General features: G+C 47.4%; 1 protein-coding gene across 1 annotated transcript in view; it reads right to left on the bottom strand.

Annotated features, from left to right (window-relative positions):
* Positions 1–18,735, bottom strand: part of CTNNBL1 (catenin beta like 1) — a 55,882-nt gene extending 37,147 nt beyond the window's left edge. The window contains exons 1-5 of the mRNA XM_075108394.1: positions 18,628–18,735; positions 9,599–9,787; positions 7,095–7,201; positions 5,593–5,732; positions 1,416–1,513 (exon numbers count right to left, since the gene is read on the bottom strand). Coding sequence (XP_074964495.1) covers positions 1,416–1,513; positions 5,593–5,732; positions 7,095–7,201; positions 9,599–9,787; positions 18,628–18,657 — 564 coding nt within the window. The 5' untranslated portion in view covers positions 18,658–18,735. The remainder of the gene's footprint in view (positions 1–1,415; positions 1,514–5,592; positions 5,733–7,094; positions 7,202–9,598; positions 9,788–18,627) is intronic.
* Between the last annotated feature and the right edge of the window lie 9,227 nt (positions 18,736–27,962).

The following is a 27,962-nucleotide window of genomic DNA, read 5'->3' as shown; positions in this document are numbered from 1 at the left end:
AAACCTTTCTCCCACGACATGCCTGACCTGTTTCTTTCAAAGAGGATAATAAAACCTCTAAAACTTGGCTATTATCAGCGGGCCAGTGACAAGGAAAACTGAGAAAGAACTTTGCTTGATTTACTACCTCTCTGCACATTTTATAGAAAACGACTTTTCTAGCAGTTCCTCTCTACCACTTCATTCTTCCAGCAATCTCTCTACCAAGGCAGAGTAATTAAGAACAGCTCAGAGGCCAGCTGGAGGAACTCAGCTCCGGGCCACTGTCATTAACCTTTGGAAGGTAACATTATAGTGACTGGACATGAAGGATTGTAGGAGAAAACAGAGCAGCCAAACAAAGCAAACAAAAGAAAACCTGTAATTCCCCGTCCTTCAGTTCCAACATAATAGTTACAGAACCAGACACAGCCACAGTGATTCACAGATGCAGCAATTCACCAGCAGAAGCTGCCCAAAGGTAGTACAGACATGAGAGTCTCAAGTTTTGCTGGGCATCTGTTCTCTGGAGGGCTTCTGCTTGGTTCAGCACCCTCCTCCCGCAGCCAAGGAGCAGAAGACATCCAGCACAAGTGCCAGGGAAAGGGGAAGTCCACCACCACAGAGGCCAAGAAGCACTCAAGACAGTTAACCAGGCAGGGAGCACTTAAGACTGAGCAATGCATCTTCTACTGCATGTAGATAATTTTCTGGGGTTGTTGAATTTCCATTCCAAAAAAGATCATTACCTCTAAACCCTCTTCCACTCTTAAAACGCATTAGCTCTGTTATAAAAAAAACTTTCACTTTTTTAATTCTCATTAAGAAAAACATGTACCCTCACTATAACAACAGATGTCCCAGTCCAAGCACAGATTTTCAGGTTTGAAGCAAGAGTTACTGGGTAGAAAACTACTAGTCTCCCATGCAAGAGGTTAGACTGAAAGATCACAACGGCCCCACTGTCCTTCAGATAACAATCTGAGGCCTGCCACAAACTTTAATTTTTCATGGGTGAACAGAGGTCACCCTTTTCCGCAAGAAGGAAGAAAAATGCAAATCAAGCTCCTATTTCCAATAGGACGCTGTCCAAGCCACAAATATTACTTCATTCTCCCTCCACGCACGAAAAAATCTCCCAGCCCACACAAAGCTTGCAATGTGGCGATGATCCTTCCAAAAAAGAAATGGTAGACAAGGTGCAAGAAGAACTGATGCCCCAAACTCTGGCATTCCATTAAAACCACCCATCGTGATCCTCAATACAGCATTTCAGCTACAAGAGAGAAGGCTCCTGACCTGGCTAACTTCCTCGTGGTGTTGGCAGTATGGATAACCACATCTGCAGAAAGCGTGGCAGTTGGGAGTATTCGCTGCTGTGCTGTACAAGGCAGACATTGTTCAGGAATTAAAATAATCTGGAGTTTACTACTTACTAGAGCGTCTATGAGGACTTCAGCTCCTTCTTCACTCTCATGGAGAGTATCTATATCAGTCAGTTCTTGAAGCAAGTCTACCACAGCTATGGAAACATGTGTTAGGTGTTAAGGACAACCAACACATTTAATATCAAAAGCAGATTGCTCTTAGGCCAGTGTGCTCATGTCACCATCCAAAGCAACTGGTAATACATTACAGCAGTGGGGCACAGGAACACCAGAGCCAAGGACACAGACAGTACCTCAGCAGACAGTCCTCATAAGCACCAAAATCAGGGAATCCTAACAATTAGAAATTATAAAAACAAATGTGATTGTGTGCTTACTGTGTCAGGCAATTTTATTGTTTCTGATTATATTTATTTTTTCAAATAAAAATTGCTAGAGTTGGTGTAATTAGGCAGCATCTTGCATTGTCAAGATTGTATATAAGCAAAGAGGAATGAGTTACAATAATCTGATTTGGGTATTCTGCTCTCAGTGATACCCCTGCTAACCAGATACAGCACACACCTAACAAGGCCACTGCAGGAAGCAGGAGCGATCACCCCCTTCTGCCTGGCCCAATTAGGACAGCATGCTCCTCTAACCGCGGACCTCGCAGGAACAGCATAGCTTCTGCCAGCCCAATTTTCACTCATTAACTCTGGGCTGCATAACACATGGTTCCCCTGACTGCTACACAGCTCTCTTGTACAACAAGACGTATTCCACCTCATTAGACCCACTTTCCTATTCTCTCAGACATGCTGATCAATCTTGCCTGAGTCCCACTGGGGTAGAACAGGATATGCAGTTTTCTGTTATGTCCTATATAACAACTTTTGATGAATCTCTTTAAAATGCACAGGCTAACAATCCAGCCTCCCAGTTCTCCTATTTGTGCATTTGCTCAGACACACAAGCAGCAGTAGGAAAGGTATTTTTATATATCTCTTCTTAGCAAGGCTTCAGTCGTGACTTATCTAGTCTCAGGAAAGACTGCAAGAGAGCTGCCTGTCCCAGTCCCAAGTTAACCTATGTCCAGGTGCCATAGGAGATGTGTATCAGTAAGGCTACTACTTACTTTATACTCTACAGCACTCCTTAACCAAGCCAAAGCTACCTGTACCTTTTCTTGATGGGTAGATGTCATTTCCAGGTGCAACTGCCATCAGAAACCAACCAGAAGGGTGATTACTCCTCACTGGGCAGACAGTCACTCATGCTAATATAAAAACATGGTCAAAAGTGCCAGGGTACAATTTTTAAAAGAAAGTTGGAGTGCGACTCAATAAGCAAGTTATGAGAAAATAACCTGCCTTACATTTACTCTGCAAGGAATCAACTATTATTTAACAAAAGCTGTGGAAACGGGCCAATAGGAACCTAGTGAAGTTCAACAAACACGAAGCCCTCTATCTGGGAGGAAACAAGCCCATGTTCTGGGTCTGACTGGAGAGGTAAGCTCTGCAGAAGAGAATCTGGAAGTTCTGGTGTACAAGTTGAAGGCGAGTCAGCAGCGTGCCACTGCAGTGATGAAGGCTAATCACAGACTGCACTGCATCAGCAAGAGCAAAACCAGCAGGTCAAGAGAAGGAATTCTTACCTGCTGCTTGGCACTTGTGAGGCAATATGTAGAATATTTTGCTTAGTTGTAGGCTCTCCCAATAGAAGAGAGACCGTGACATGCTGGATTCAGGAGAGTGGAGGACCAGCGAGATGGTCAGGGGGCTAGCACATGGTGTATTACGAAAGACTGAGGGGATGGGGTTTGATCAACCCATAGAAAAGAAGGCTAAGAGAGGAACTAACTGAAGACTACTGCTACCTACTGGGTGCTATAAAGACAACTGAGCCAGATTGTTCTGAGAGTGCACAACAAAGAACTCTAGCAGTCAGAGGAGTTCATCTTGCAGAGCATTCCTGTCTAAGGAGCTTCTGTTGAAGCTTCTAGTGAGAATATCAGTTGTCCTATAAAATTTAGGAGATAGGAAAGCAAAACCTCACTTGAAGCTTTCCTGGCTTTCATTAATGAAATCTTGTCAGTGATCATCTTTCACTCACATGTTTTGTGTAAAACTGCATGAATCATTCAGCAGATTATTTGCTCCCCTGGACATTGCTTTTGTCTCCTTGCATTAGTCCCTCAAGACACTACATTTAAATCACATCTGAAGAGCTATTTGTTTAGTTCTCTCCTTGAAGAACTCCTTTTAAAAATCTTTTTCCATTTGTTTTAACAAAAAGTCGTTAGAAAACTTGAGCTGTATCAATTTAGTTTTATGTCTAGATGCCTCACTTTAACAGTGTTTTTATCCTGTACATAAGCACCAGCAGCACAGTGAAAAGGCATTACTACAGCCTCTGTCCTGCTTCCAACGGATCTGAAAACACTTCAGCTGTTTTATAACAAGAGATATACTTTTCCCAAAATTGCAATTCACAGGCAAAATTTCTACCCATAAACTGACAGGCAAGTTGCAAACCAATTAAAAAGGGTTCACAGTGGAAATACTGACAAGCCTTTGACAGCAGCAGTGACCCTAGGACACAGCTTTTCATGGCTGAAAGGACAAAGCAAGCTGTATTCCTGTGCTCTCCAGCTATGAATCAGCTCTGCTATCCCAGTTAAAATCCCCATAGTTAATATTCTCCCTGTGAATGAGAAATTCAGTACAAGCTTTTAATGTCATGCACACAAAAAGCTTGCAGTGTCTGGCAAAAAAAAAAAAAAAGTAATGAAACTATGGTAGCCATGAAACCAGTTATGCATGGTAGGTGTTTCCCACTGTACAACAGTGAATTGTTAACAAACATTTACTTGAGAGTAATTTCCATTTCAGATCACAGATAAGGAAAGCTGTGTTGTTTGCTGTTTTGCAGGACCAGCATTCACCACATCAAGGGTCAGCTAGATACAAGTCAAAATAGAACACACTGCTTACATGTTTGGGTAATATAAACTGGTATGCAATAAAATATTTACGTTTTGTTTTTATCTTCTGATCACTGCACCCACTTTGAAAGAATGAATTATGAATTCTAAATAGGCAGTACTACAAGGAAAAGTGCGTAAAAAGAAAACCAAGATCTGTACATCAGACCACAACATTTAGCACTAACAGTCTTTTTAACATTGCTTATTTCAAAATACCTCAAAAAAGCTGGCAAGCATTATCTATCTCTTTGCACATAAAGAAAAGAAGTAGAGAATAAATTACTTTCCTAAGGTCATAAATCAATAAAAAGGAATAAAAGAAAAGTCCACTGTAGTCCCAAGTCTAAGTCCAGTGTCCTTTCCACTGGGCTTCACTGCTCCTTGCATTCGCTAATGTTTCTCAGGACACAGACACACAATCTCTCAAATCATGACACAATTTTTCAGCTTAATCTACTGTAGAATATTTTACAAGCAATGCAGGCTGAGCTCTACTTTTAAAGACTACACAATGGTAACCCAGGCATAGTTCTATTTATCAGCTGACAGCTAAGCATCAAGGCACCAGGATATTAAAAAAAAAAAAGGACACTGTTTTGTTCAAAACTACCAAAATCTTTAACAGGATAGTCAGAAAACTCTCTCTGACGATGTCCTCAGATCTTCAGAGGAACAAGAGACAGGTGCACATAGGGGTCAGGTTCAGTACACAAAAACTAACTGAGCATGGAAATGCCTCTAGATATTTACATAACCAGAGGGGTTACCCAGAATCACTGAGCACACCAAATCAAAGGTATGGACACACTAAGGTGTAGCACTGTGCTGAGCTAGTCCACGGCAAATAGCTGAAAGCTCAGCTCTCAACAAAAAGGGGTAAATCAGTTTCATTTTTACTGGGAGCTATTCCAGACAAAGTTTGCACACAGTTCAAGCCTATACGTGCTAAGCCCATACCTTAGCTTTTCCTGTATTGTTCATCTGCTCATACTCTAACGCAGCCACTCAAACCTAGATGAAAGGGTCATAAAACAAGAAAGGAGAATAACAGCACTGAAAAAATTCAGAATCAATATTACTTTAACAAAGTAGGCTTTCACTTGGGAGAAAAAAAAAAGGGCAGCCATAAATTCAGTATGGTGGGAAAGAAGAGAAAAACATATACAGAAGCCTGTGAAAGCAGGATATAAGAGATTACAGAAAAGTCCATAGAAAGTCTCTCACATGAGAGCTGCTTTAACAACTGAAGGATATCTGTGTTGTCGTGTCCCAGCAGCCCAAGGAGAGACTGCACAGCGTTCAGCTCCACCAGCAGGTGATACAGGTCTGGCATTGTCGCAATAACATGCATTTCTTGAATTATGTCATTTAAATCCAGTTCAGACTCCATGAACCTGAGGCAAGACAAATATGGTTAATAAAAAGGCAAAAAGTACATCAGTTGCGTTCAATGCACAGCCCTTTTCAAAACAGAGACCACCACCTTCCAGGAGATACGAGGTAAGACTTGCCACCCCAGCACTTCTGATCCTCTGTGGTTACATCAACATCACTGAGCCCAGAACTCCTAGAGGCAGTCTGTGACTCATCCTGTCCTATGCCTACCCCTTGAAGTTTAATCACGTAGCAGGATAAGCCTTCCTGCTATATAATTTACATAGAGTAAATAAGCAGATTTGTTCCAACTCTGTAAATCAGTTCTAGAACTTAAAAAAAAATAAAAATCAAGAGTTTGTATCTACACATGAAAAAAAACCCTGCATACAAAATAAATTCTCCAGAGCACTGCACCTTCCTTAGCTACCGCATATTAGTATGTGGGTTGTACAAATCTGAAGTAAAGTCCATAAAAAGAATTTGGGTAAGGGAAAGAACAGCAAATTGAACAAAAAATAATGGCACTCAAGTGTAGGAAGAAACTTGTTTAACATGAATAGCAAAACTCCACAGAAAGAGGAAGAAGCTCACTATAACCACGGGTATGGAAACACACAGAAAGCCTGGCTATCAGACCCCATACAGCCATTTTGCTCAGCACAACAACTGAAAGCTCCATAACATGAAATTACTTTCTTCCCACACAGCCTGCTGACTGCATATGCAAGCACAACACCTTCACACAAAATGATGGCATTAAGTCTTTAATTATTTGGAAAGCAAAACTCACCAATCCAGGTCAGTCTTTCAGCCCACCCCCCAAACACCTACCACCTGCCTATCAGTGGGGAAGAGACCACTGCTCCAAACAGTGCAAAGGAGGAATGCCTGAGAAACAAGAGAACTGCAGCATGGCTGATGATCCTCCGATGTCAACTGCAAAGAGGACTCGTTGGGAGAGCTTGTTAGCACTCCCTCTTGAGAACCAAGCCACTTACTTAGATATCTAAACCAAAACCAACGAAACCTTACTGAATTTGTGTGCTCCCAGAATAAAAACAATATAAACTCGAGTTTTAGTACTGAAGTTTCACAATCTAAAACATTAACAAAAGCAAGAATTTAATAAACTAGAACTTTTCCCTTCGATGCTAATTATTCTTTTTGTGCTGCCAGCCACATATCGGCCACCACCAGGGTCTCAATAATGTCGTTTTTAACTAGCAAAGTTAGTTTCAAATACAATTTAGAAGAACTACATGGCAAGAACTGCTGTTACATAAGCTTTATGTAACTGAAAACATCAGAAATAGATTTAGGGCTAAAACCTAAAATCAAAGGAAAAAAGGGTAATAGAGAGGGGCCGAGCATAATCTTACTTCTCTGGATTGTCAGGAAACTTGATCCGCAGCTCCTGGTTTTTGTAAGATCTCTTCTCAAAGGTAAGGATCATCTTCTTCACTGAGCTTTCATCCAAAGGTTCCTCCTAACCAAATAAGAAAGGGCAGAAAACAGAGCTTTGGATGGTTGGAATAATTACCTGGCAAAATGCAGAAGAGTGAGCACAGCGACACAGTGAGACTGCAGTCGGGCCCAGACCCTTCAGGAACAAACAGTAACCCCTGGAAGACTCACTGCCAAAAAACTCATACACCATTGCTATTCATTTATTGACTTACTCCAACTCTGACCTAAGCAAGCTCCCCAGCACAAAACCTTGTAAGTCAGGGTTTTATAAACCAGGGTTTACCAATGGAAGGCTCTTTGGAAAAGAACCAGAAGAGCTTCTCTACACTTTCTGAAACCAAGTATCAATGAAAAAAACCAAACCAGTTTTGTAATGGCTCATCTTCCTTGAGCTGTTCTTTTACATCTGGTACTACCTGGCACCACCAGCACATACTGAGGCTTTTTGCTTCTGACATATTACAGTAAATCTACATTAGCAGTTTACGCCCAGGGATAGTTTCTTTTCAGAAGTCCATTGTGCTATTTCTTTTCGTAGGTCTACATTTAACTGCCCTGAGTTTATGTTCTTTTGTATTTTCCTCACTTGGATCAGCTTTCACTTCTATTTTAAAGTCTTTTTCTAAATAAGAAAAACAAAAATCAATAAATTACTTTAGCACTTTCTTTTTATTTTTTAAATTTTTCTAAGGTGTTTCTAAGTTGGCTTTATACATTTACTGTAATATAACTTTAGCTACCTCCCTGACACCTACAAACATAATTGTTGTTTTTCTTGTTTCATTATTTTAATGCACTTCTTTTAATAAAACATTGATGATATAGATTTTCTTGTGTAAGCTCTGCCCTCCCCTCAATTTGCCTAAGTTACAATCACTATTAAAGAGAATTTCTCAAAGCAAAAAACAAACCAAACCTCTTCACATCATAAGCCAATTGTTGTGTCCCACCTCCCGTTCAGGATTAAATCAAGAGCTGCTTCTGGTGTTGAGGATTCTTGGTTAGCGACTCTAAGCAGCAACCTTGTATGACACAGAAAATGTCTATTTCTTCAACAAACTCCATTACAATAATAACATCAGTCCAAGTCTCTACTATGTTCTCAGGCCTAACCTGCCTTAGCACCATCCCATTCATGTCACCATCCCATTCAGGTAATCAATGCTACAGTGCCCAAATCATATTCTTCCTGCAATGGGTCTTCAATCCATGAAGATACTGTCACACATGCTGACACTGTTTCCCTCTATTTTATTTGATTCTTTGCTTTCTTTAAATATATCACTATAATATCTCCATTAGGATTGGGTTTTTATCTTGTATTTAATTTGCATTCAGTATTACAGTGTCCTACAGATTAGCTTCCTTCCATCAAATTTACTGGTACAAAGCCCATTTTGATGGCACTTACATTAGCTGCGTTCCAAGAAAATAAACAAGAGATTTTGGTCCTAAAGAAACCCTGGACTTCCAGCCCCTAAAATGTCTGGATGGGAGACCTCCATTTGACAAAGATGAGGGACTTCTACACTGCAGGAATCAAGAGGACTTTTGGCTACGTCCATTCATCCTCATTGGAGCTCAAATGCTACAGAAACCCTGCGTTATCTTTCTCCACTATCAGCAACAACTGTAACAGCAATAGCTCAACATAAAAAAAAAAACCAAGGGAGATTTTCAGAGATGAATGCTAGCAATGCTGTAGACAAAGGACAATGATATTTTACAAACCTACATGATTCTGCAGTGGTGAATATCACTTGTTTTTTTATCAAACAGGACACAGGCAGCAGGAAGCAAATATCTTCTAGATTTATACCAATCCATGTGTCACATTTATAAAGTGATCTTTTCCCTGGCCCTTGGCAGAAAGGCCAATGCTGCATTGGATTTCTGTCTCCAAGGCTTGAAATCATTTACCCTTGACAGCTGCTACCCCCTCCTCTGACCCAAGACCTTTCTTGTACAGAAGAATGTTTGCTTATTTGCTGCTGCTGCTGCACAGCTACAAAGAGGGGAAGAGTGGGAGAAGCTGCATGGCTGGGGGTACTGATGAGAATTATAGAGTCAGAAACTGGTTAGAATACAGAAACTATTTCCTAAAAATATATTTTAGAAGGTGCTTTGGGTATTCTCAGCCTAAAACAGAGATTAGGCTTGAAAGCTTTCAATTCCCTCTCCCTTTTGCCCCCTTGCTTTAAACCTTCAGAGGACGTCTTTGAGAAGCCTGTTTGAAATTAATGAATACCCTGCAGGGCGGGAAAGTAAGACCATAACCTTAAGCTGTATGAGGCATGTGAAAATCACCAGTTAGTCTCATCATCTACATGGTAAGAAATGGAAATCACAGAGAAGTGATTTAGTGTTTGCTTATTTCCCACTGCATCCCCTTTCCCACAGGACACTAGTGATTTACTTCTTCCTCTTCCTCTTCTCCATCCCTCTCAATTATCTGAAGAAGTTTCTTCTTCTCATCATCAGTTTCTTCCAGCGCAGCAGACTCCTCTTCCCTGTGACGACCGTGCTCTCGTGCACTAGCTTGTTTCCGACGTGCTTTGATTTCTTCTTCCTCTTCATCACGGGGTCTTTTTGTCCCTCTGTTAGGCTAAGGTCAGAGAAATAAGGTGAATGAATACAAGTCTTTTGTGACCCTTGCAAACCAGAACACCAATATTACATGACATACTAAGGAAATTCTTACAAGTTGTTTAAAAATTTGCTTACACAACACTTAACAACTCTGAAAACTGGAAAGGAAATTAATTTAGTGAAGTGGAACATCAGACGGGTAGATGAATGGCTCTGCCAAGAGCTATGTCAACATCCTACCTTGTTTGATCTACGAACACGATTCATAGGAAAATATCTTCACAGGTAGCAAGACTGGTATTTCAAAGACAAGAAGTGGCCAAACTGAACTGCTCAGTGGCTGTAAAGCTGATCATCTTAAGGATCTGGAATCAGCTAATACAACCCCATGTTCTACAGACAGAACACTAATATGCTCAAGCAGATAGCAGTGAAAGATAATTCTCATCCTCCTGGTATATGAAATTATATTGAATTCTTGTGTGCCTCTTAATTCATGTTGACTTCCCCATCCTTCTGTCTAGTTTGCTGACACCTGAATGCAGAATCGAAGCCTAATTTAGAGTATGCAGGACAGCAGTATTGTTGTTTGCTGCAATTCTGCAGGGGCTTGGCACCAGATTAAACAGGGCCCATACCTTTACCATTTGATTTGAACAACTATTTGTTCAAACTGTTTGTTTGCTTGGAACAACTTATTATTTTATTTGACATTTTCTATTCAATCGTCAAAGTTAAAGGTAATTTTCCAGGGACAAGAAAAAGGCCATTAACCCATATCCCATCACAGAATCACAGGATGGTAGGGGTTGGAAGGCACCTCTGGAGATCATCTCGTCCAACCCTCCTGCTTGACCAGGTACACCTACAGCAGGGTGCACAGGGCCACATCCAGGCAGGGTTTGAATGTCTCCAGAGAAGGAGACTCCACAGCCTCCCTGGGCAGCCTGTGCCCCTGCTCTGTCACCCTCACAGTAAAGAAGTTTTTCCTCATATTCAGGTCCAGCCCCATCCTCTTCACACCCACCCTTCAGATATTTATAAGTGTTGGTAAGATCCCCCCTTGGTCTTCTCTTCTCCAGGCTGAACAAACCCAGGTCACTCAGCCTTTCCTCAGAAGAGAGATCCTCCAGTCCCCTGATGATCTCCGTAGCCCTCTGGTGGACTCTCTCCAGCAGTTCCTTGTCCTTCTTGACCGGGGGGGGGCCCAGAACTGAACACAATACACCAGGTGAGGCCTCACTAGGGCAGAGTAGTGGGGGAGGATAACCTCCCTTGACCTGCTGGCCACACTCCTTTTAATGCACCCCAGGATACCCTTGGCCTTCTTGGCCACAAGGGCGTGTTGCTGGCTCATGGTCAGCTTGCTGCCCACCAGCACTCCCAGGTCCTTCTCAGCAGAGCCGCTTTCCAGCAGGTCACCCCCAACCTGTACTGGTGCATGGGGTTGTTCCCCCCCAGGGGCAGGACCTGGCACTTGCTGTTGTTGAATTTCATCATGTTCCCCTCGGCCCAGCTCTCCAGCCTGTCCAGGTCTCCCTGGATGGCAGCACAGACTTCTGGTGCATCAGCCACTCCTCCCGGTTTCGTATCATCAGCAAACTTGCTTGTTTTAATTTAGGCAAAGAGGGATGAAAGCATTTGCAATAGAAGGAAAAACTCCCTCCAGAAACTGCAAGGATATTAAATTTGGTGTCTCATATTTTTTTGAAGGACACCCAGGAACAGGAGCACTCCATGCTCTATAACTACAGGAAAACAAAGCTTAATTCTTTACTATATAAAAGGAGCCTGTGTACTAAGAACAATGAAAACAACTGAAATATATTTTTGCTTTCTATCAGCTGCTCAAGTTGCTTGGTAGATGATTTTATAACCCCATTAGGTCCAGCCTATTTCATAAAACATCTGGCAGGAAGACCCCACTCTTTTGCTTTGTGGGAGCCTTTGTCTAAAATCATAAAAGTCACATCATTCTTTCACAAACATGAGACCTGCTTTTTAACTCAGATTTGGATTCTCCTCGGTTTTGATTCAAAGAAAGAAAGAAAGGTGCAGAGGGAATAGGTGACAGCGTCATTCTCCTGCCAGGCCCAGCATGAATGTGGGCATCAAGGTGGGAATTTCCAGCGCCCCAGCAGATTGGGAACTTTTGGTCCCAAGGGCAATAAATCTTTCAGGCTCAGAAGGCAGTCCTGCTGTGATTCAATTACAATGCCCACGCTGCAAACCAGCTACGACTGCTTCTCTGCACAACCCAGACAGCATTTATGTACTTATTTCAATATAAAGGAAAAATTATCAAATGCAAACTCTGCTCTTAAGAAAACTGCTTTCAGGAGAGATGTAAAAAAAAACCCCGAACCCAAATCAAACAAAAAAAAGGACACACACCCCTCCTCCGAAAACCACTTGAAGTGTTAATTATAATGAAAAGCAAACTGGACAGCAGACTGACCGTGACCATGTTGTGTTTTCAGGGTTACCATGTTGTCACCACTTTGAGGAAGATGCAGAATCAAGTTTCCCAGACAACATATTAGCACAAATCAAAGCTCTAGATGCTTGCTCCCAGGTAGACCTATTCAAACTCGGTTATCTATCTCCTTTTCTGCCCACATCTTCTCTGCTGTTTCCATTATGGATGGTACATTCCTGACAAAACCCTTTTAAAGCGCTCCCATGCACTTTTAAAGCAGTTACTCAGCTCATAATTCAATAGCTGTAAAGCAGAAGCATACCTGGAGATTCTCTGAAATGAAAAATTTATTTGCTTGGAGGGTTTTGTGGGTTGTTTCTTTGTTTGGTTTGGTTTTCTTTTTAAAGCAGATTCCTATTACTTATCTTCTAGGTACATTAAAATATAATTTCACATAGATTCATTTGGAAACAAATCCGTCATTATCAACAACCAGTAACTCAAACCCTCCCCCCCAGCAATTAGCAACCCAATAAAGGAAAGAAAAAAAGCACTCTTCTAAATTACGTCATCTAGGGAAAAAGCTTTGGCAAATACATATTCCTTACTCAGTGCCCCTAATGACACACAGGTCTCTGTCCTTCCTGTGTCCTTCCTTCCACTCATTCCTCAATAATACCCAATTCATCCTAAACCACCTTTGACAGATTAATGCTACAAACACAGATATAGAAATTAGTGACACAAAAAGTCCTGAAATTTACAGAAAAAAAGCCCTACAAGATCTGCCTTGGATGTTCCTAAATTAAGGAGTAAGAATCTCATTCCTCACTCTCATTTCTAAACATTAAAAAAGGAACAAAAACCTCAGTGAGACTGCAGCTGTAATGAGGGACCAAGGGAGCTGGTGGTTTGTCAGATGCAAAGTAATGTACCATGGGAAAGGACTATATCACCAGAACAAAATCTAAATTAAAACTCCATCATGAAACCAACCCCATTTCCTCTGAGTACACAATCCTCAGTATCAGAATTTACACCCTGTTTCAATCTCAATTATTTTATCCTTTTTTGTATTTATGCATTGTTGGAGGGGAGGAATCTTCTACGATATGTAACAGAAATCATTATGATAAATTATAGAAGTGCCCAGCATGCAATTATTAATGCTGCCAACATATTGGCAATAGACAGTAATTGAATTCCCTGGCAAATGCTATTAAGCGGGCATTAAGGTTTTTCCTCTCATTATTGATGTTATGTAAAACCTTACTCAGAATATTGCAGTTTTCCAACCAGCACTATTAAAACTAAGAAATCACAGCATAAGTGAAACACCTGGCTTTCTGCTCATTTCATGAGAGATGCACAGTCATGAACAACTGATTTAAAGCAAGCATTGGCTTCTGTTCATTGATTTTCTTCTTTGGTTTGCATTTGTGTTTTCTAACGGACTGTTACCAACCAACAAGAATTAAGCACATACATTGTTGCACTCAGACTGCTGCATTTTGCTAAGCAAACACATATATTGCGTCTAAACACATTTATTTAAATAATTTCATAGCTTCACACACACATATACAAGTTTTGCTTTCTGGTAGAAAAGGGAAAGTTAATCATTTGATAAATAAATTGTGGGGTTTTTTACTCAGTTGTGCTAAGGTGCATTTGGCAAGAAGATGGAATTCATTAGAAAATGCACAAGAAAAGCATTTTTAAATTGTTTTGTTAGTTAAGCTTAATTTTGTTCCTGTTGAATGCAGTGCATTCACAGTAATTTATTCAGGAGACATTTTCATTTAAATCTAACACTGATATCACCACACAAAAAACAACAAATACAAAAGGGTTTAAAAAAAGCTGACATTTATGAAATACAAAAAAATAAAGAAGTTTTCCCTTTACCAATCACCAGCTTTATCTTTCTGTTTCTCTTCTAGCCTTTGGATGTTAACTGACATATCCTAAGCTGGGTCGGAGGCGTTAGGTGCCAGACCTCCTTGAGAAATTCACACTGGACACGGGTCTTCATCTGTGCACAGACACGTAACACAGAGCCTGCCCTTTGGTCTGGGCAGCAGAAACAATAGATCCACCTTGTGTGCACTGAAGGTGAGAGATGTTACGTCCTAAAGCAGTGATCTGCCCAAGGCCCCTGCCTGGTCTCCCTCAAATCAGTGACTGCACATTAATATCAGGGTTAAGTATCCCACAGAATCTGAAAACATATTCCTTAGGCCCCTGATTGCTTCCAGTCTTCTCCAAGCATCAGGAAGGTTTAGAGAAGTCTCAGTAATGGAGTTTCATATTACTAAGACATCTGCTGTGTAAGTAACCTTGTTACTGTGAAGCTCAGAAATTATTTGTTACTGAAATCTGAAATAAATCTTTATAAGGGATGCAGTTTCTTTTGTGACCACATCTCAGCTGGCTGCAGCCTGCTCAGAAGATCCACTGCAGAAAACTACACATTAGCTGTCAGTTTAGGACTCCTGAAAGCAAGCCCCAAATCTCCAGAAGTACTTTCACTAACTTCTTAATTTTGTTTCCAATATTTGTGATAAACCAGGCTACCATCAATCTTATTTTTCATGTTTTTTCTTCCTGAAGCACGACACTTCTAGGTGATACAGGTTCTGAGCATTAAAAACTGGAAGAACTACTACCAGGAAAATCCAGAAGTCCCAAGAGCTCCAAAATGATACGAACTGAGGCAAATGAAATGAAAGATGCACGCTGCATCTACATGGACACAGATCACGACTTTCAGAGAGAATAAACCCCTGTCCTCTCCAGACTCACTCATGAGGCTCCAAACTGCCCCAAGGAACACGGCCATCAGGACAGGGATCTGCCTTGACAGACTTCTATGCACACTCTGGTTTGGTGGCTGAAGATAACACATCAAAAAGTAAACTAAAGATTCACTTTCAACCCCATCAGCGTACCAACAAAAGTTCTGTAGCGTGGGGCCTGTATTCCCCAGGAGCGGGGCCGAGCCGAGCGCTGCGGGCCAGCAGCTGAGCCAGTGACGGCTCCTCATTCTAACCCGCAGACAAGACGAGCCACCAGGATAATAAGGCTGTAAACTGTGAACAACCTGCTTGGCTGAGCTGCCTCTGCCATCAGATGCATCCACTGCATTGCAAATTTACAGTAAATTATCTATACCGCCAGCAAAAATTATTATGTGCCTCCGCTGACACACAGAGATCCGTCCCACTACAAACTGCACTTGACCCATTCAAACAACGAGGAGATTGCCCAGCTCAGTGAAATCAGACCTTATCCCATTATTTACTGCTTCTTTTGTTATTTGATTTTACTAATATTCCATTAAAAATCAGCAATTTGTAATGATCACTTACAGTGGTGAAATCTGCAATTTAATGAGAATTAAAATAATCTCCTTTATTCCCTCCCAAGACAACTGAAAGAGATCTCTGAAAAGAACTGGAGTTGGCTTTGTCCCCTTAATTACCCTCTGTAATCGGAGACCAGACACAGAGATCTGGGCACAGGCTTTCTGGGCAGAGCAGCAGCAATATTTAATCATCAGTTTAGACCATCTGCAACTGTTTTGCAGCAACACATAAAGTTTATTGATTCCTGAGCTTTGTATAAACTGCCAGGTGCTGTTTAATTGTATTTTTTGTTGCAAGAGGTTCCTTTTCCCCACTCTGACAGACACTCAGTGCTGAACTGATGGCACAGTGCCTGAAATCCTCCATGCCAAGCTTGGCACTGAGGGAGAACATCATTTTGATTAAGCAAGGGCACAGATTAGGCATTTAGAGGAGACAAACTCAAAACAATGTAAGAGAAAAGCAATTATTTTTGGTTGTGCTGAGGGTAGCTGAGAAAACCTACTCGTTTGCAGCTAGAGATTAAAATCAGACAGTGGAGGTGCACACCACCCATCATCCAGCCCACCTGTCTGACAGCTGGTGCCACCCCTGCACCAAGGATGAATGAGGAGACCTTGATCCAGCCTGCTCCTCAGCCCAGCGCAGGAAAGCACCCAGACCTGTGCTCAAGTTAACCTTACAACACCAGACAGAAGACTGGAGCAGGTCAGGAGCTGCTGTATGAACCACCGAGCCATCCTCCTCCCAGAAGCAGCAGCCCATCAGCTGGGTACAGCAGGCAGCCTGGAGCAACGCTCGCTTCATTTATCTGCCACGCACAAGTCAGCATCCCCTCTGTGGCACAGGCACAACAGGAGTCTGATTATTCTGGATTTTACACGTTCAGTGGACAAGAATGTACATTTCTAAAAATGACTCAGAAGGCACCTGCTTCGCCTGCCTCTGAGACAGCCATGGCAGATACCTGACCATGCAGGATGGGAGGCAGAAAAACCTGTTATTTCCGACTTTTGTTTCTGTCTTTCAGCCAGAAGTGCCCTCACAGAAGGGAATCTCATTTTTGCAGAATCAGAGCTATTTATCTGACTTCTGCCCCTCCACCCTTTTCACCTGTATTCACCGTTTTACCTGATTCTGGAGGCCTGAATTCACCGACACTGAAATCCCACACTTACTCTGAAGCATTATCTGCTGCCACTGGAACCATCCGTACTCAGGTGAGCGACCAGAAGAGCACAGAGCCCAGACAACACCTTCAGGAACAACTTCAGTAGTTGGCTGAAAGCTCCAGAATGTTTTGTCCCGCAGCTAAGAATAATTCCAGCAGCAAGAAAAAAAAAATTAAAATTGTAGTACCTAGCAGCTAAGTGGCATTTCTTTACCTCTAGCCTCATCACAGTACGGAAAGCTCATCCAGCAGAAAGCTGTGCAGGAATCTAAGTAAAGTAGATGCACACTTTCCTCCAGAGCAGAAGGGAATCCTGCAACTTCACATTTTCAGAACAACAGGAAAAAACTAGCAAACAAAGCCCCAGACTAGAGCCTGGTTAAAAAATTACAACACACAGAAGTTCAAAGCACATGTACCTTTCTGCACTTTCAGTGTAAATTGCATGGCAGAACAAGTAAAAGGGCAGCATCATTAACTATAACTGAGGCAGAAAAGACCAAAGAACTAACGGAACATGAGAAACGATTGTTCTAAATTGATATTGAAAAATCACTAGAAAAAACAGTAGGTAGAGAAACACAAAAGTAGAGCAAATCTCAGAATGGCAGGACTCCGCTATCAGCACCGCATAACTGGATGAAGTAGGAAGGATGTTGGAAATGGACAGAGCAATCCACAGAAGAAAACGTCCTGGAGCTGAATCAGGGAGGAGTCCGGTGGAGTTCTCAAAGAAAGACTATTCTTAAAGCCACACTCCAGAGGATTTTGATACTGCTGAGAAAAGATGATGATAAGTTTCTCAAACCCAAAGGTAACTTTCCCGCTTTCCCTGTGCACCTCAAAATAACACATTCTCAAAGTACTAAGATGTCCTGACCTGCAGGATGCTCTTTTCAGCTCTGAACATGTGCGGTGCCCCCACAGAATTACACGTACCAGGATGTCATGTAGGCAGGAGTTCTGTAAAGAATCCTGTATTCCTGTAATCCTATAGTAATTAAGAAGCCACATAACTCTCCTACTCAATTCCTTACAAGGTAGATAATGTTTTAGAGTGCTTTTCTTACCCACTGATTCAGCAGGGAAAGGCCACTACTGCAGTTTGTCTAAGAATTAAAGTACAACCCAACGCTATCACATGCACAAATCGCAGCAAAACATTATTGCAAAACGGTGCTCTCATTCCCCGATCCAGGGGTACACGTTAAATAATAATAATAATAATAATAATAATAATAATAATAATAATAATAAATATGTGATTTACCACATCTGCTTATAAACTGACTACCAAACAATGAATAAGCAACGTTCACATGCCAAGAGAAGACAAATGCTCACGAGGTAAGAGGAGACTTTCCTAAGAAGGAGAACTTTTTCAGAAGACTGGTAAAAATCAAATTAAATGGGTTTTGTCATAAAACAAGTAGGAAAAAAAAGAAGAACAAGCCACGGAACAAGCACAGGCTGTACTTCGGGAACAGGCGCACAGTATCGAACCGTGCCCAGCTGTGGAAGAAGGGGCATCAGCAGAGCCACGTTGCCGAGGAGCCCCCGGTAACCGGGTCTCACCGAGGCACCGCGTCTCTGAAGGCGGGATGAGAGGCCCCCAAAACTCCTCGACACCGTAACGGGGCCCGGTGAGAGCGCACGGAGCGCGGCTGGGCGAGCTCTGCCCCGCACAGGGGCTGGGGCGGCGCCGGGACGGGAGCTTCCTCCCTCGGCACTCCCCAGCGGGGCGGCGGAAGGGCCGGGGCCGGTCACCGCGCACCGAGCGCTCCCACCGGCGGCGCGGGGGGGGCCGGGAAGGGCAAGGCCCCGCGGGAGCAGCCGATGCCCGCCACCCTCGCTCGGCACCCCCCCGTCTCCCTGGCAGCCACCGCGGGGCCGCTCACCTGGTAACTGAGCAGCTCCCCAACGTCCATGGCACCGACCGGGCCCCGCCACCGGGAAACTGTCGCCAACAACCGGGGCCGCGCGACACCGTGCCGTAAAGCAAGGAGCGCAAGGGAGGGGGGAGGGCGCCACTCTGCCGGAAAGTGAGGCGGGAGGGCCGCTGCCGGAAAGCGAGGTGCCACATTGCCGTAAAGCAGCCGGGAGGAGGCCATGGGCTGGGTAGCCCGGGGGCTGCGAGGCGCGGGTGAGGAGTGGGCTGCAGCCGCTGCTCACGGGCCGTGCCGACCCCCGGGGACACCCCACAGTCCCGCGGCTGGGGACAGCGGCTTGAGGGCCCGGGGGCTGGACCCTGCACGGCCTTGGGCCGGCCCCGAGCCCTCCCGCCCGTCCCGCCTGGGTTTGGCCTGCTGCAGCGGCCTGGTCAGGGCGGCCGCTGGGCCGGGCCTAAACCCGCCTGGCCCGTACCGAGGGACACGGGGGCGGCAGGTGGTGCTGCCTGCCACGGAACGGGGAGAAGACAGGTCCCCTCGAGGCCTCAGAGAGCCTCCCTACCCCGAGCTGCCGCCCCGGAGGGAGCAGCGTGAGCACCTGCTGCCCCGGGTGACAGTGGGGATCTTCGTCCTGTCTGCAGCTGTGCCGCCAGAGCCGGGTGCTGCGTGCGGCCAGGGCTGCCGTCACCCGAGGCCGCAGCGCTGTGCCCCAGCAAAGCCACCCGGGAGCTGACCCTCACTGCTGCAAAGCAGAGGCACCAAAAATCTGTATTTTTTTGACATGTTTTCCGTAACCTTCTACGAATCCTTCCGGAGGCTGAAGCAGGCTTGGAAATGCAGAAGGCTGTTGCCAGTGTTTATTGACAACACGCTTCTATTTATATACAGCGTCATTAACCACTGTCACCTTGAAAAGAGGCCAATAACTGAGCACTGAATGCAGCAGGAGGGGATGTGACAGTCCCTCTGTTTGCTGAGGTCGTGACAAATAGTTCTGTAATTCAATGAGATGCAGAACCACAGACAGATAGAGCACATTTTTCAATTTAACAAATATGAATAATTAGAAGAGAGTCAACTTGGCGAAAATCTTATTGAATTTGTTTCAACTATGCTTTAAAAAACAGCTTTGAGCTAAATATAATTTTTCATAACATAATGATCATAGCTATTATGCAGTTATCTCAGTAGGAGTCTGGTTTGAGAACACACACGAAATTAAAAATATATATAATGTTTTCAAAGAAGTCCTTAGCATCCCCTGTTGTTTCAATAAAATACAGGAGATATCAGTCATGACAAAATTAACTCGACATATCTGCATGTTAAAGATGAGATAAATAGAAGATAATTATTGGATCATCTGGCTTTCCTTTATTGAGTGTTCAGATAATTCACCAGCTGTGAAACCAGAACATTCACAGTCACTCCAGGAGTACCGACACATACTTGTGAACACCATGCAGCATGAGGAAGCCTGAGAAGCCACAGCAATAAATACAACAAGCAGCTGTAAAACATGTGAAGTGCGGCGGGAGGTAAGAACTGACCCATGGACAAGTCTTCCTAGAGCAGCCGAAACACCAGGCGTAGCGATCTTTGCCTGCTCCAAGATTTCTCCTCCCTGATCCCTCACCATTGATCCCGCAGAATGATGTTATCTCCCTAAAATCACGTTTTCCCTTCCACTCCGTACCAGCACTTTGAACCTGCCCAGCTCTGGAGGCAGCTAATGCACAGAACGAAGGGAGCCTTGCGGCCCTGGCACGGCGCAGGGGACAGGCTGCCCGGCCGCAAACCCCAGCAGCTTCGGGAATAAATGGGACCCTCAGTGGTGGGGCCAGGAGAGGCAGCGGCAGGACCTGGCATGCAGCGCTGGCACGAGGGGCTGAGGCACAGCACAACCATGCTGCCAGCTCACGAGCTGCAAACACCCTTTTATCAGGCCTTTGATTTGTGTGGGGCTGCTGGCCTTGACCCAGGAATGCTGAGGGTTTGCTGACAGCATCAGTCTGCAAACACAGACGGGGAAATTAGCCCAGTGCTGGGTGGAGGGAGCTGGGGAAGGGCAAAGGGAATAATCTTCAAATTAGAGAAAAGAAACCTGAACACAGCTAGCGAGGCAGGCTCCCGCCTGAAGCTTCTCCTCATTAGACAGAGGGATAGAAAACAGTCGATTCGCTTCCCTGGGAGGACTGTGAGGCCAGGGGCGATGTTAAGAAAAACAAAGTCACGAATTTGAGAAGTAGCTGCTGCATTAACTGACTTAAAACTTGATAGCCAGGAGTCTATAACCTCATGGGAAAGGCACAAAAGCTCAGGTGCCATTTCTCACACTGATGGCTGGAAATCCAGCAGAGGCACAGACCACTGACCCACGCCTGCAAAATCACATTAATTGTGAGAACACCGGCACTGAAAGGAATGAATGCAAACCAGACACTGGGCGCCAGCACCCGCTATCCCTTCTGCCATGCAGGGAGGACAGTCGAAGCCTCTGGGACATGGCTGGGGACATAGCCGGAGTGGCGGCTGTGGCAGGGCTTGGCAGGTGCCAGCACTGGGAGGCACGTGGCAGCCCCACGGATCTGCCGAGCTGTTGTGCTGCTGTGGGAGGGGTCCCAGCCCATGCGCACCTGGTCTCCAGGCCATCTTTAAAGCCCTTCTATCTGCAAACAGCATCTAGAAGTAACCTGCAAAGGCTTTCCTTTTGCTGTGATGACTTTGCCCAGTGCTGTGAGACCTCGGGGTGCTGGGTAAGAGGAAGGTGGCGTGGGGAACCACAGAGCACAGCACAGTGCAGTTGTCACTGAAACAGCCACCAGCTCCCACAGTTCCTCCCGTCCCCCCTCCCATCCCTGTGCTCTGCCGGCCTCATCACACTCCAAAACAGCCATATTGCTACCCGGGAAACCCAATTCTCACCAAGCTGCTGCAAGGCAGGATTCAATAACAGAGAGGTTTTATCCAATAAGGGGAGTTGGACCACAGGGACAAAATATTGAATTAAAAAGCAAAACCAGGAGCAAAATCACAGTATAAAAGAAAACCCTCAAGGAAATGAAAGGATGAGGACGAGCCAGCTGTCCTGGGTGGTGGGCTCTGCATGGGTGGTGGGCTCTGTGTGCGGGCAGTGCCGGCCTCTCCTGAGGAGTGGTGGAGCGAGTGGCAAAGCTGGGGGAAGTGGCTGGAGGCTCTGGACAGGCTGGAGCAAACCCTGTGACTTAGCTTGGTCAGGAGAGCAAGGACCCCAGCGGAAGCCTGTCTCCATGTCCCAGGCGCCCACCTTCCACAGGGGCTGGGGCATTACTGGTGCCCTTGGGGCTGACCACATCCCTGCAGCCCCAGGGCTGCCCGGCCAGAGGCAATGGGACCTACAGCACCTTCCCCCACTTCCTCCAGGACTCCCCCAGGGCTCTGGAGTGTCTCAGGACAGCCCAAACCAGACTTTTCCCAACCCCTTTCCCCTATCTGCACCGGCACAAGCAGGCACAGTAGGCTGCTGGCATCCTGGTACTGTCAGCTGGCACCATGGCCTCCCCAGCTGCGGCTCTGACCCTGGGGACAGGAATGGAGGAGCTGGGAGCTGGCAGCCGCCAGCAATGGGGAGAAGGCCCAGACACCATGATGGTCCCAGCAGCACAGCACAAGTGCCAGTACGGAAACAACAGTTCCTTGGCTCGGCGTGACAGGGCTGTGGGGGGATGCTCAACACCACAACTGGGAGCGGCGGTGGGAAGAGAGGCGAGGAGGAGAACCCCGGTTTAATTTTATTCCGAGTTCAGGTTTCAATCCAGATGCCTCAAGATCTAATTCCGAATAAATAATTGTACTGAGTAACCCAGGTCCCCCGGTGATTAACTAAACACACTGAGGCTCGCTGAAATTGAATTAGTGGTGTGCACTCAGCCATTATTACCCTCCCCACGTCATGAATATTAATGAGGGGTTATTAAGAAATGTAAATTATGCCTCAGGGGGTTGGGAGCACGGGGCGGGGGGTGCAGGGCGGTGTGAGCTGATATGACAAACCATTAGGAAAACAGCCTGATTGAAGCCACTTTTTAATTATGTCAGATCTCGCTCTTTCTTGGGTGCAGCAGTGTTTCTGGATGCTTTCGTTTTTATTAAAAAGAGAAAAAGGGAACAAGTTGTAGATGGAATGTAAAATGAGCATTTGCAAAGCGGTAAAGCTGCAGCCACTAAGCACCCTGGCAGTAGCTGGGCCCTGCATGCACCCCGTGGGCTCCCCACTGCCACCAGCCTGGGCCAGCTCCCAGCGGGCTTCCCCGTGCTTCCTGTGGGGAGAGGGGGACACCAGCACCCCCACAGCACCCCACCCCAGCCTCAGGGGCCCCCACAGCCCACAGCACCCATGCCTCAGCCTCAGGACCCCCACAGCCCCACTCCCCACGGCAGCCCTGCTCCCTGCAGCCCCTTCCCTGCCAGCCTCTTCCCTCCCAGTTCAGCATCGCTGGCCAGGAAAGAGTGGCTGTGATAAAACTCATGCATTTTAACAGGTTCTTGCAGGCGCTCCCCGTGCCGCCGAATAAAAGCTGACAGGTGCAGCTGAGTTAATCAGAGTGGATAATGGAGGGAAAGAAAGAAATCTCAGACCAAATTGCTGCAGAAATCATGAGCCGGGACTCAAAACTATCCAATTAAATGGGGATGAAGCTTAAAGGGGAAGACAGCTGTTCTCCAAACCTGGGGTCCCACCGAAGTGGGAGAAGGGGAATGGCTGCAGAGCCCCCGTCCCCCCATGGGAGGCAGGGGGCCACCAAGCGTGGACAAGCCCCTGTCCCGTGGGAGGGATGTGTTGCCGGGACCATGCCGGGCATCTCGGTCCAGCCAGCACTGCCGCATTGGCTGTTTGCTTGTAAAACAAAGCAAGCCTGGGGCTCCTCTTCCAGAGGGCAATGTCGGATCACATGCTTTGCTTTGCTGGGGTGTGGGGCACCAAGCATGGCACCTGCCCAGCCCCGGTTCTGCCACAGCCGCCATCCTGCCACACCAGCACCAGCTGCCCTCTGCAGCCATCTGTGTCCTGCCCGCAGCAAGCACCAAACCCATCATCTGAATGGCTTGGGGAGGGCTGGGCTATCAGACAAGTTAAAAAATGTCCTTTTAATGTAGTCGGGGCCCATTACCGCAGCTGGTGGAAATCTGCCGGCATTACTGCAGTGTTATCATGGATATATCGGATGGCCCAGGATGGGAACACGCACAGGAGTTTGTTAGTATTCAGGTCTCTCCGCGCTGATAGCTTCATTTCACCAGGCTTGCTTCTTAATTGCACCCGTAAGTGTTGAAATTACTGAAGAGTAAAATGCAAATGGGTTGTAACCTTTCCGGAGCTCACCCCAGCGCTGCCGCGCCGGCTCCGCACCGAAAGGGAGGCACTGCGTTTCTTCCCTTTTTCTTAGCTGCTGTTAGAGCTGCCAGGCGATTCCCTCCCAAGGCTCCATTAGGGAGAGGAGAGGCCCCTCTCCAGGGCCACATGCCAGTTCCACCAAGCTGGAGGCACTGGGGGTGCCAGGGTGGCCCCAGGAGCTGCCCCCTGTCCCGAGCTGGCCACGATGCCCGCTCCAGCCCCATGGCAATGCGGCTGGCTGAGCCGGGGCTGCGAGGGGCCGAGCACTCAAGTGACAGACCAGAGCACAGAGCAAAATTTGCAGGCTTTGCCTTCCCTCTCTGGTGCTGCCTTCCCAGCCCGAAGGGGTTTGGTGGAGCACCTGCCACAGCTCCTGGCCAGGGTCCCAGGGTGCGGGGAGCTGGGGGAGAGAGCTCGCCAAGCCAGCCAGCACCACGGGGCCAGGAGGTGCAGGTGCCGGCAGCTGTGGCATTAAGGGTAATGAGATTTTCATGAACCTGCTGATTCGTTTGGCAGGCGGGGGGGTGGAGGGGGTGGAGGGGAGGGGAGGGGAGGTAGAAGGCAGGATGCGGGATGCAGGACCTGGCTAATTAAAAGGAGCTGACCTATGAAATCAGGGTGCAAGGGGCTGGGGTGAGTGGAGTGGAGTGGAGGACAGGGGAAAAGAGGTGCAGGGGGAGAGGGTGGCTGGTGTTCATGAGCCCCAGTGGGGCTCCCTCCTTCCTGCCTGTGCCAGCACTGCTCACTGTCCCAACACAGCTGGAGCCTCGGTGCCAGAGCGGCACCTTATTTATGGCTCTGCTTCCCCAAGTTAAACTCCACAAAGTGTGACAATCAAAATTAAAGATTTCTCCAGAAAGGCAGCCTGGGGGGAAATCACTGCTGAGGCCGACAGAGATTTCCCAATGGTGACTTTTAAATTAAAGGGGAAAAAAAATTCTTTAATTTGGCAGCGTGCTTGGGATGCAGCTCACTGGGCATGTTATTATCCAGCTCAGCAAATGCTCCCAGAATTCACTCGTGCTCCAAATTACCGATCTCTCTGTGGGGCAGTGCATCCCTGCCTGCGCCAGCATCCTCCGGCACCAGGGGTCTGTGGCACAGCCCCGCGGGCAGTGAGTGAGGCCAGGGCCAGGCTGCAACCCACCACCCTGGAGCCAAGCCCTGGTGGGTGCCCCCTCCCTGTGCCCTGTCCCAGCTCCTGGCCAGTGGAGAATGTCTGGATCCTGCTCCCGCATAGGATAAGCCCAGCCCCAGCCAGCATAGCTGTGCTCCAGGACCCGCACACTGGCACAGCTGATTCCCATCCCCGCTTCCAGCCCCTCCTGGTATTCAGTGCTGCAAATCCAGATTGACCAGGGCTGGGCATATTGGCACCACCAGGCACATGTGTGTCTGCCTGCCCGCAGCTTACCCACTAAATACCCACCAGCACTGTTGGCCCTGACAAGGATTGGGGACATCGGGGAGAGACCTGATGTTTTAAGATTTTATTTCTGAGCACAGTGCGAGCTATTCAATGCTGCTGAAAGCCCCAGCCCAGGCGCCAGCTCTGCCAGGGCCTTCTGTGCCATGTGGTGAGGATGGTGGCTGCTCCAGCATCCCCATGACACTGCCACACACAATGTACCCAACCACCAGGGTGGCCAGCATGGTCCCTTCCTAAATGTAGGGCTGACTCAGGTGCTTGCCCTGGAGCCCCAGGAGCCTCTGCAGACACAGTGTGTTGGCACATCCACAGGGCCATGGGTGCACATCTTTGCCAGCTGGATTGCACACTGGACCCAAAGGACCAGCTGAGACCGTCACCATCAAAGCCTCCTTGTTGGGATCGGAGGCACCCACACACCCGAGACATCCCACCTTGCCCTGTGCTGCCCTGCCTCACCGCAGCATGGTGAGCACCACAGCACAGCAAAGCACAGTGGCACAGCAAAGCACTGGGGCACTGTGAAGCACCGGGGCATGGCGAACACTGTGGCACAGCAAAGCAAAGCACTGGGGCATGGTGAGCACCAGGGCACAGCAAAGCACTGCTGCTCCACACCACCTCTGTGCTACTCCAGGATGCTGCAGGGGTGTGACGCTCTCCTCTGTCCCTATGGGGAGGTCCCGAGGCCTTTCCCATGCCCCACAGGTGCAGATGCAGCTCCTGCCATACACCTCGCCCCCAGGCACGTACCAGCAGCTCCCACCAGGCTTGGGCATGGGGCACGGCAATGGGGTTTTACTGCCCGAGCTGGAGAAGCTGCCGCTTGTCCCCTGTGTAGGAGCTGCCCAAGGCCACAGGAAATGGTGGCGCAGGGCCAGCCCTGCCTGGCTGGGGCACGGAGCCACGGGGGGCACACGCAGCCCTGGACCTGCCTGCCCTGGCACAGCTCTTCCCCTTCCTCTCCCCACACCCCTTCAAGATGAAGCAATGAAATTATTTTTCTACTTGAGTAGTTTTCAATTTAGATTAAGAAAAATCTGTGCTCCGTTAGCGACGTTGCAGTAAATCACGAGCGAGCGGCACTCCACAGCTGACAGCCCGATCACTTATCGGCTGCAAACCCTTTTTCACATTGACAGGCTCCAAGTGTGACATTGAGCGAGGGCAGCAGCAGCCTGGCGGGGACACCATGCAGGGAGGTGGACCCCTGCCCGGCACATGTCCCGAGGCACCATGGCTCAGCCACAGTGGTGGGCAGTGCCCAAAGCAGGCAGGCAGTCCCAGGCAGGATCAGGCCCTGAGCACCACAAGCTGGGACAGACCTGGAGGCACAGTTGGCAGCACCAGCCCCTGCCCGGCTGCAGCACCGGCTCTGCCAGCCCACGGTGGCACGACTCCTGGGGCTGCCTGTGGAATCTGTGGTGGAGGCATGTTCTTGCTCGCTGCCATCCCACCCAATCCCTGCTGGCCCCAGAATGCCTCAGCCGCACACCGGGGCTGCACCGAGCACCTGCCACCAGGGCCGCTTGGTGCTCCGGCATCTCACCGAGCCCTCGCTCTTGCCTGTCTGTCACCACCGGCCACACAGCGGCACCCAATGCAGCTGTGATGGTGCCCATCGCCGGCTGCCCAGTGGCTGCATTGGGAGCAGATCCCCATCCTTGCGCCCATCTCCGTGCTGCTGCTGTCCTCGTGCCAGCACCATCAAAAGGAGCATTTGACAGAAAACAAACCTTTTTTTTCCCTCCGGTTCTTCTAGCTCATTTATCGCTTCCACAGGGCAGGCAGAGCTGTCAGTGCCTGAACCTCACTCATCCGTTTAACCTTGGGGGAAGAAATACATTTGTGCCGGATAACGTGCATCAGATGGTGGCACGGGGAGCGCCTGTAGCTGCTGTGCCTGATGGATGGGCTACACGGGCCTTGCCTGACCTGTGCTTGTATGTTATCTGCATTGCTGCGGGAGGCTTTTCATCACATCGACAGCTCCAGCATCACCTGCCTGGCAGGAGCTCCTCGCCAGGGAGGGCCGCTGGCAGCAGTGGTCAGGAGGGGCCCAGCCACGTGGCTGTGGCTGGCACCGTGGGAGGCAGCGAGCCACTGTGCCAGGGGTGGGGAGAGGCTGCTGTGTCTGGAGGGGGTCTGCAGGCTGTGACTGCACCATGTGCCTGGCTGTCGTGGGGCTGGAGGGACAGGGACAGCCCCTCCAGGAGTGGAGCTGGTGCCCGCAGTGCCCAAGGGGATGGAGGACACCTTCACTGCTGGCAGTGCCACTGGCCCAGGCGGAAGGGAGAGGCCAAGCTGTTGCACTTGTCCTTTGGGTGACATTTTGCCAACAAGGGGTCCTGTGACAGTGACGGAGAGGCTATGGAACTGGGCAGCCCAGAGCCCCGGTGACAGATGAGTGCTGCCAAGTGCCGACACAAAAGCCATTTGGTGTAGGGAAATGATAGATGCTAACACTAATTTTAAGCACAGGCAGCCGAATTCCTCCAGACAGTCGTGGCGCTCAGGATTTAGGGCACAGCTGCTGGGTTC

This window comes from Phalacrocorax aristotelis, chromosome 13, assembly GCF_949628215.1.
Source record: "Phalacrocorax aristotelis chromosome 13, bGulAri2.1, whole genome shotgun sequence".
NCBI classification, from domain to species: domain Eukaryota; kingdom Metazoa; phylum Chordata; class Aves; order Suliformes; family Phalacrocoracidae; genus Phalacrocorax; species Phalacrocorax aristotelis.
This window is presented reverse-complemented; position numbering and strand designations above follow the sequence as displayed.